Here is a 7,954-nt window from a genome sequence, read left to right on the forward strand (position 1 = left end):
ATATCCAAATTTAGCACTGGGCTAGAGCCCACTTCTAGCCCATGCCTGGATCTGTCCTTGGCGCAGGTATGACTTTGTACTCAGTGTGAAAATATTATACTCGTCGAATGATTGTCTTATACGTATTTGCATAGTGTACCGTGTACGGAATCGTATTATAGAAAAATGTATTAAAGTAATGTCAAATTGGCACATGGATGAAGTTGAATATCCATCCTTTTGTGAAAAACGATGGAAATCTTATAAATCTGGCAGAGCTATAGGCAGCTGCTGCCTGTGAGAGCCTGTGAGGCTGTCCTGTCCAAAATGCATGGCATGCACTTCCATGCAGCAAATTATTTTAAGGTCAAGGTCTTCGTCTTTTAATGTGATTATTAAAAGACAGACAATTGAGCTCTACAGTCTGAATAATAAAGAAACAAGGTCAATAAAGCGGTGAAAGCATTGTGATCCATTCCATCAACACAGCTTGCTTCTTCAAGGAGGTGACTACAGGGGGCCAACGCAGAGCTAATATTTTCATTTCTTTTTCTTTTTTCCAATTTTGTACTGTCTTGTTATTTTTAAATAAGATGTGAGTGATGGACGTGTTAATTCTTCAAAAGGTAGCACCAATCCCGATATCATACATCTCTTTGGTTGACCCCATCACCCTAACTTTTTCCCTTTTTCCTTCATCCTTCATTCATACAGAGAGAGAGAGAGAGAGAGAGAGAGAGAGACTATACGGCTGTATGACTAGAAGAAAAATATAGGTATAACTCCCATTTAGGTTAAAATAGTGCTTTCAAAATTCCTCATTTTATTATAGTTTAAGATTTTCAAATAAAGTTAGATTTAGATGCTAAACAAACTTTATATCACGTTCACATGTGCACGTGTAACACCAATCTTAGTCATGCTATAATTATCAACACACGATCAACCAAATAAATAGTGTTATAGTGATGGAGTCAAGCCAATAATTCGTAATCGTGAAGTTATCACCAAAAATAATAGTAATAATACTCTAGGGAGTACAGTATAGTGCACTATACGCACATGTACAAGTGCAACATTTTCTCCCTCATGTTCTTATTGTATAATAATATGATTCTTTTTTTATTTCATAAACGGCACATGAGATATGAACTTGTGACACATTTCGACAATGAAAATAAAAACATTATTAGACTTAAATCTCTGGTAAGGATAATGACTACAATAAAAATACTAACAATAAGACAAGTAATAACAATGACATCTTGTTATTGTTAGCACCACCATTACTATCATAATAATAATAATAATAAGGGATATGCTAATATTAGAAGAGATGGAAAAAGGCCTTAGATAATTCCAGAAGTTCAAATTTACATGTTTGCAAAAAAAGAAGCGTGGATTATATCACGACTAATCCAGAAGATCAAGATCAATACTGTACTCGAAGATCAATGCAGATCCTACACTTGGAAATATCTCTTCAATCAAACTTCTCTTTAAAACTCAAAAATGATTTAGATTTTGGACCTCAGATTTGAACCTCTCCAAATCTCATTTCCTACACTCTTTTTATATATATATATATATATATCTCTCTCTCTAGATCTCCAGTTGTATGCGGAAGATATGAACTGCTGCAACCAAAAACAAAAAAAAAACAAAAGGAAAATATAGATTAGGAGACGTATGAAAAGTGCAATAGAATCGTAATGTTCTACATAACATGAGAAAGAAGAAAAAAACAAGTAGTAAAATCAAAGTCTACCACAAACACAACAAAAGTTTCATAGATGCCAAATTTGAAACTTTTTTAGGTAGGTAAAGGGAGAAGGGTAGTGTGGTCATTTCACAATGGGGGAAGAACAATCTGAAGCCGATAGTGAAGATCATAAAAGGTGTTGTCAGCGAAATTTGCCTTGAAAAACACTTCCTGTTTCTGGCGACCTTTTTTTTTTTGTCCAATGCGTAGTATGAATTATGAGTCAAAAGAAGAGGACATGTTTTTCCTTTCACAAATTGGACCATCAAACACCATGCAATCAATGCGCACCAAATTAGCTCAAACAAGCATCAACATCACTGCGAGGATATATTTATTAATTTTTCTGACAAAACCATAATGGCCAAAAAAATAAAAATAAAAATATATTCATCAAGAGGGGAAAGGGATGTCACACAGTGGTCAAGTGAAACCTAAGGCTGCTACCTCAGATGTTATTGATGATGAGGAGGGAGACATCCCTCGCTGGGAAAAGACAATAATTCTCTTAACCAACCCCTCTACTCAGCCTACTCTTATGCAATAAAGAGTAATTTTGGCTTTCCATGATATTTGCCCCTTTCATGAAAAAACCACCCAATGTGCACCTCCTCAAAGCATCACAACATCCATAAATGCAAAACCCCCCATTTAGCAAACATCAAAACAATTTATGTGGTGGTTAACATTACTTATGTCTACATTCCCGAAGTCTTATATTCGAATTCTCACTTTTTAGATATCGTTTATATCAAAATAAAGCCTCATGTGCAAGACCATAAACCCAACTAAATAAAGAAATAACAAGAAATTAAACTGCATGGATTTCAAAATAGAGAATAATTGAGCGAAGGAAGGAGAGGATACCTAGGATGAAAATTAGTTGAATGAAAAAGCGGGGAAGGCAGGAGGAGCTGAAAAAATTGCCATCAACAGGAGGGACCCACACTCCTACCGCCCTCCTCGCCTGGATCGGACTTTTGCTGCAGCTGCGTCTGCTGTGATTGCTGGTTCTGATGCTGCCCTTGAGGCTGTTGGGTTTGGAGCAAGAGCTGAGCCTGAAGCTGAAGCTGATGATGATGATGTGATTGTTGCGGCTGAATCTGATGATGATAAGAATTGCTATCAAACCCCAGAGCCAAAGAAGGTGAAACAGCATTGCACACTGCTCCAGCCATCTGAGTGAACCCGCTCACGGTCACTGAGCCGGGGGACAAGTCAAACCCACTGTTGAATCTCACATGCTCTTGACCTTGCTGCATTGACTGTTTACTTTGATCAAAACTCCTGAACATCTCCTGCTGCTCTCTCGCCGCCACAGCGGCCGCCAACTGCTGAGCCTCAAACATCTGCTGTTGTTGTTGTTGCTGCTGCGGCTCTCGAATCATCAACTGCCCGGAAGTAGGGCCGGTCGAAATGCCCATCATCGGAGACATGGTGTACGGCGAAACAGCCGAAGAAGAAGCGTTTGCTTGCAGCTGTTGGGGCATGTAAGTTGGTGGTGGCTGAAGAATGGAGAGCATGGCTTGAGGACCCATGTAAGTGGCGAGTTCCTTCTTGGCGTTGTAGAGGTCAGCCTGGACTTGCTTGAGCCGTTGCTGGAGGATGGAGATGAGGCCCACACATCCGTAGACCGGGTCACGGAGGCGTGCCTCCGCTTCGTAGGCCAGCGAGTTCACGGCGTCTTCCCGCTGCGTAGCGTTGAGCTCGTTGAGGATCTTGGCGACATTGCTGGCTCCGAATACCTTGTGGACGTTGGCGAACTTCTGGGGCTGGTCCGGTGGGAAATAGGGCGCGAACACGCACTCCTGCGTGCATTTTCGCCTGAGAAACTTACAGGCTGCGCACGGTGAGTTTGACGACGACATTATTTTAATTCAATCAACTGCAACGGGAACAACCATAACAAAAATAAAATAAATTAATAAAAATCGATCCACAAGTCAATATTTGATTATTTGATAATCTGATACAATGCAAGAAAGACAAATAGTCTTTACACCAAGGACAAAAACTAGAGAGAGAGAGAGAGAGAGAGAGAGAGGAGAGATTTATTTATAATCTTTTTGTATAATAAAGGCATTGAAGTGTGGGAAAATCAGAGAGGGAGATGCATAGGGGATTCAGGGAAGCTTCATGGATTTACTGGTTTTAGAAAAAAGAGCTGGTTTTGGAACGTATTAAAAGAAAACCGACATGATACCTTATAATCGAACAGTATCTTCGAACCAAAGCAAGCAATAATATAAAGAAATGATTTTCAGAAGGAAAAAAAATTAACCGAAGAAGAAAAAACAAAACGAAACGAATCGTTTCAAGGACCTGATGATCGATTTTTGCAAATTGCAGATACTGTCAAAAAAAGCTTAAACAACAATGGCTTCCTTTACACTGCGTTCCGAGAGAGAGAGAGAGAGAGAGAGCGACAGTGGAACAGAAAACAATGAAACGAGAACTAATTTGCTGTCAATTTACCAGAAATGTAAAACAATACAACAACGGCGTGAAGAAGAAGCTCTCTGCGAGAGACTACTATGTTTGTTTGTTATGTGTTTGTGTTTATGCCTGACTCTCTCTCTCTCTCTCTTTTAACTTCACGCTCAAGAAAATGCAATAAAATCTCAGATCCGCGTAAGCAAAAACAATCTTTCAAAGAATCAGCAAAAATCCACAACAGGTCCTCGCAATTCACCGTGTGAACAAAAAGAAACGGCGAGATCTTTCGAAAGACTCAAAAACTGGAGGAAATGAAGATGGCGATTGAAGAAAATGAAGGAGGATGATCAACCTCACCTGGGGCCTTTTACCTTCAATTTTACTTGAATCGCAGCTTGCTCGGTTCACAGTCGACGGCTCTGCCCTCTCTCTCTCTCCAAGCCTCCAAAGTCCATGTAACACCTGCAAGGACACGAAACCAAAAAGAAACTGCAACTTTCAGAAAACGGAGACGAAACGTCGGCGTTTCGCGAGAGCGAAGAAATGGTGGCGATGAAGAAAAAGAAGAAGAATACGAAGACGAAGACCTGTGAGAGAGAGCTCGGTGGTTTCGGGTTCGAGAGCGAGAGAGCGCTCGATCCGATCTTCGAGTTCTTCCAGGATCCCAACAGAAGCAGAGAGAACGGAAAATTTTATTATTTCGAAGCCAAGAAAATAAAATAAAAATATATAATAAAAATGAAAACAAAGAAATGATGAGGGAAGAAAAGGGGGTGAGAGAGAGAGGAGAGAGAGAGAAGGAGGGCGTTAGTACCATATGGCGTCGACGTCAAATATTTTTATATGCGGTTTGCGTTGGGAACCGTTGAGATTTGGAGGGAGACGTAGTGACCGTCGGATCAAGTTTTGGTTTTTATTATATTTGTTATACCATTACTGACCTCCATAAGGATGGACATCTTATTCTGAGCAACCATTAAGTGCCTTCTGAGTTTCCTCTTTGTCCCTGTACTGTCTGCTTCTAATTCCGATAATGCCCCTGTTTGGACGCTTTGATTGCCTTGGATGTGAATGCAAGCTACCTAATTACCCAAATACCCCTCTCTTTTATTATTATTATTATTATTTTGTCATTTTCCGGTTGCTTCATTTACACTTGGATAATGTAAACTTTCAGTAAAAATAAAAAATGCATGTTTAAAAAGGAAAAAGAAAAAGCAATAGTATATTATCAATGAACAAATAAAAGTAACTATGTGCAGAACATTAACTTGGAAGAATTCAGGCATGATTGGATTACATATTATTATGAGAACAGAATCTTAGTGAATCATAATTAGGAGGGACAGGCTAATTAATTTTGTGCCATAAATGACATAATCAATTATGTAATCATTCTTTCTCAAATACGTTTGGTTTTGAATAATTACCATGTTCTCACTAATCCCAATTAATTAAATTGCACATTGCATGGTTGCTAAACTAACTTGCAACCTATACTTGTAATTAATCAGTAAATTAGTTTGTTTTTTCTTTTTCTTTTTTTGAATTTGAGAAAGTAGTTTAAATTTGAACTAAGAAAAATAACTAGCATCCTCTTTCTCTTTCTCGATTTGCTATGTTGTCATCTCTATCTTTTTTATTTTTAGGTATGCAAAATTTGAATTTCAAATACCCATATCTTCTTTATAAATCAATCAGTATTTCATAATTAGTAAATGAAATGCAAATGAGCATCATCATGCTTGATAGTAATAAAATTATCAATCAAATCTAATATTCCATAATTTGAATAAATTGGAAAAATGAGCTAAAGGTAATTTCGCACAGGGCCTTGCTGGTTCGTGGCACAATTATCCATTTCCCAGTAGCAGCACGTCCGGATACCATGCGCGTTAACCTACAGTCTGTTTTTACCAAATTACCACTCTTCACTGTCTCCTCCCTCCACCCTTTAAGTCCACTGCACCTTCGTGCAATTGACAGTTGTCTCTTTCAAGGCCCTCGAGAGACTGGCGCTGGAGGGCAAAATAGTAAAACCGAACCTACCCCCCGCCCCAGCACATCGTTTCTCGATTCGCTCATTAATACTTCTTCAACCTTCCTTGCATCAGCAAGCGCGCACGAGTTACGAGACAGAGACAAATGGGATGTGAGTTAACCTGTTATTGCCGGTCACCCTCAGCCCTCCCTCCGTACGGTCGCTTTGCTGCTGCACAGTCGTTTTGATTGACCGGTTTGGCCTTTTTCATTCATTTCGACGTGACCAAACCTTAAGCTTCCCCCAAAGGACTGATGGGTGGGTGGTGCGTCCTCCTCAGCCGTCAGGGGCCTGTCACCGCTACCGGCTAATCACGTCGCTCCTTTGACCGCCCAAGTGGTCAACTAATTCATTTTTTATAATTTTAATATTAATTAGGAGGCTAATTCTTTTGGTTAATTTCGAGGCATAATAAAGGTGAAACTTCAAGTGTATGCGAGTCCATGCAAGTCAGCATGTGACCGACCCGAGTACTATTACCTGGTGTCCTTATTTGCGCCAAAACATGGCGCCACGTGTGCGTGGGTTTTGATACGGTGGTGGTGTCGTGGCAGTGGTTGGTCTTGAAGTAGCTGTTTGTGATTCTAGGCTTTCGCCACTCAAGGTGTAGATAATCTACATTTAATGAGGGCGAGGGGAAGGACTATTTTGTATTTAATTATTCTTCAGAATCATAGGTGGATCAACATGTGACAATTTAAGATGAGTTTACCTAACACACATCCCATTGACACTTTACAAAGATTCTTATAAGAAATATAGTTATTGGTATTTTTTTAGTACAAGCGGTAATCTAAATTATAAATGAGAGGATTTTTTCACACACACAACTAAAATGCCATGAGAATTCAAGCATAAGACCTCTTGTGGGCAGGTTAAGACCCATTCCACTCAACGAGACCTCATTAACGTTGTTTTTAGTATTTTAGATGAGTGTCAATAACATACTTTTTTCCAACTTTTAAAAAAAAAAAAAACAATTCTTTCTATATAAAAAGACTTTGTAATTTGGTATAGGGTCAGAAATGTAAATTTGGTTGTGTGTGAAAAGAATCAATCACCAATCAAATAATTACGAACCAAAACATCTTTAGATGTTTTTCCTAAATTGATTCAAAATTATCAAGTGCGCTTTTATTTTTTATTTCCGAAAAGGGATTTTGGAGGTTTAAGTTTCAGTTTGATGGGATGGAAATTTAAAGGGTAAGCCATATCAGAGAATTAAACAATAACCAACCATAATTTTCTAATATTTATTTAAAAATAATAATGTTATAATATAATACTTGACATACTTAATCATGTTAAAAAAGAATGCATTTATTTTAGACATTTTGCGAGTCCACACAAGCAAAATATGTGAGATTTATTTTTGTACAATGTATGTGACCAATTTATGCTTAAAAATTGGTGGTTTTATTGATCAAAATTATTAATGAGTGCTCATCAACATGCTAACTCATAACCAAGATACATCAACAAATCGTGCCCCCATTGAATTAAATTTAACAGAGAATGGAATATACCCAGGTGAAAATGCCTTCTCTCGCTGGTCTTTATAGTCTTTCCTCTAACAAGAAGACTAGAGAGAGAGAGAGAGAGAGAGAGAGAGAGAGAGCGAGCTAATGTGCATGTGGCGTCGTGAGATGGTGAGGTGAAGAAATGAAGGTGGGGGCCACCGAGGAGGAGACAAAAGGGAGGGAAGAGGGAAGGGTGGTGGTGGTGCGACCAGTACC

General features: G+C 38.8%; 1 protein-coding gene across 4 annotated transcripts; it reads right to left on the reverse strand.

The window, feature by feature from the left end:
• Positions 1-1,306: 1,306 nt before the first annotated feature.
• Positions 1,307-4,904, reverse strand: ASL1 (ASYMMETRIC LEAVES 2-like 1). Of its 4 annotated transcripts, none has more exons than XM_089043562.1 (4): positions 4,765-4,904; positions 4,549-4,639; positions 2,609-3,626; positions 1,307-1,613 (listed from the first exon to the last, which is right to left on the reverse strand). In XM_089043562.1, the coding sequence occupies exon 3, from the start codon at positions 3,607-3,609 to the stop codon at positions 2,671-2,673; it is 939 nt and encodes a 312-aa protein (XP_088899688.1). In that variant the 5' UTR covers positions 3,610-3,626; positions 4,549-4,639; positions 4,765-4,904; the 3' UTR covers positions 1,307-1,613; positions 2,609-2,670. The 4 variants fall into 4 exon arrangements, with proteins under 4 accessions (XP_088899688.1, XP_008241537.2, XP_008241538.2 ...); XM_008243315.3 differs by having other exon boundaries at positions 1,458-1,616; XM_008243316.3 differs by having other exon boundaries at positions 1,458-1,613; positions 4,535-4,639.
• Between the last annotated feature and the right edge of the window lie 3,050 nt (positions 4,905-7,954).

Source organism: Prunus mume, linkage group LG8, assembly GCF_029339155.1.
Source record: "Prunus mume cultivar Tortuosa linkage group LG8, ASM2933915v1, whole genome shotgun sequence".
In the NCBI taxonomy this organism is placed as follows: Eukaryota; Viridiplantae; Streptophyta; class Magnoliopsida; order Rosales; family Rosaceae; genus Prunus; species Prunus mume.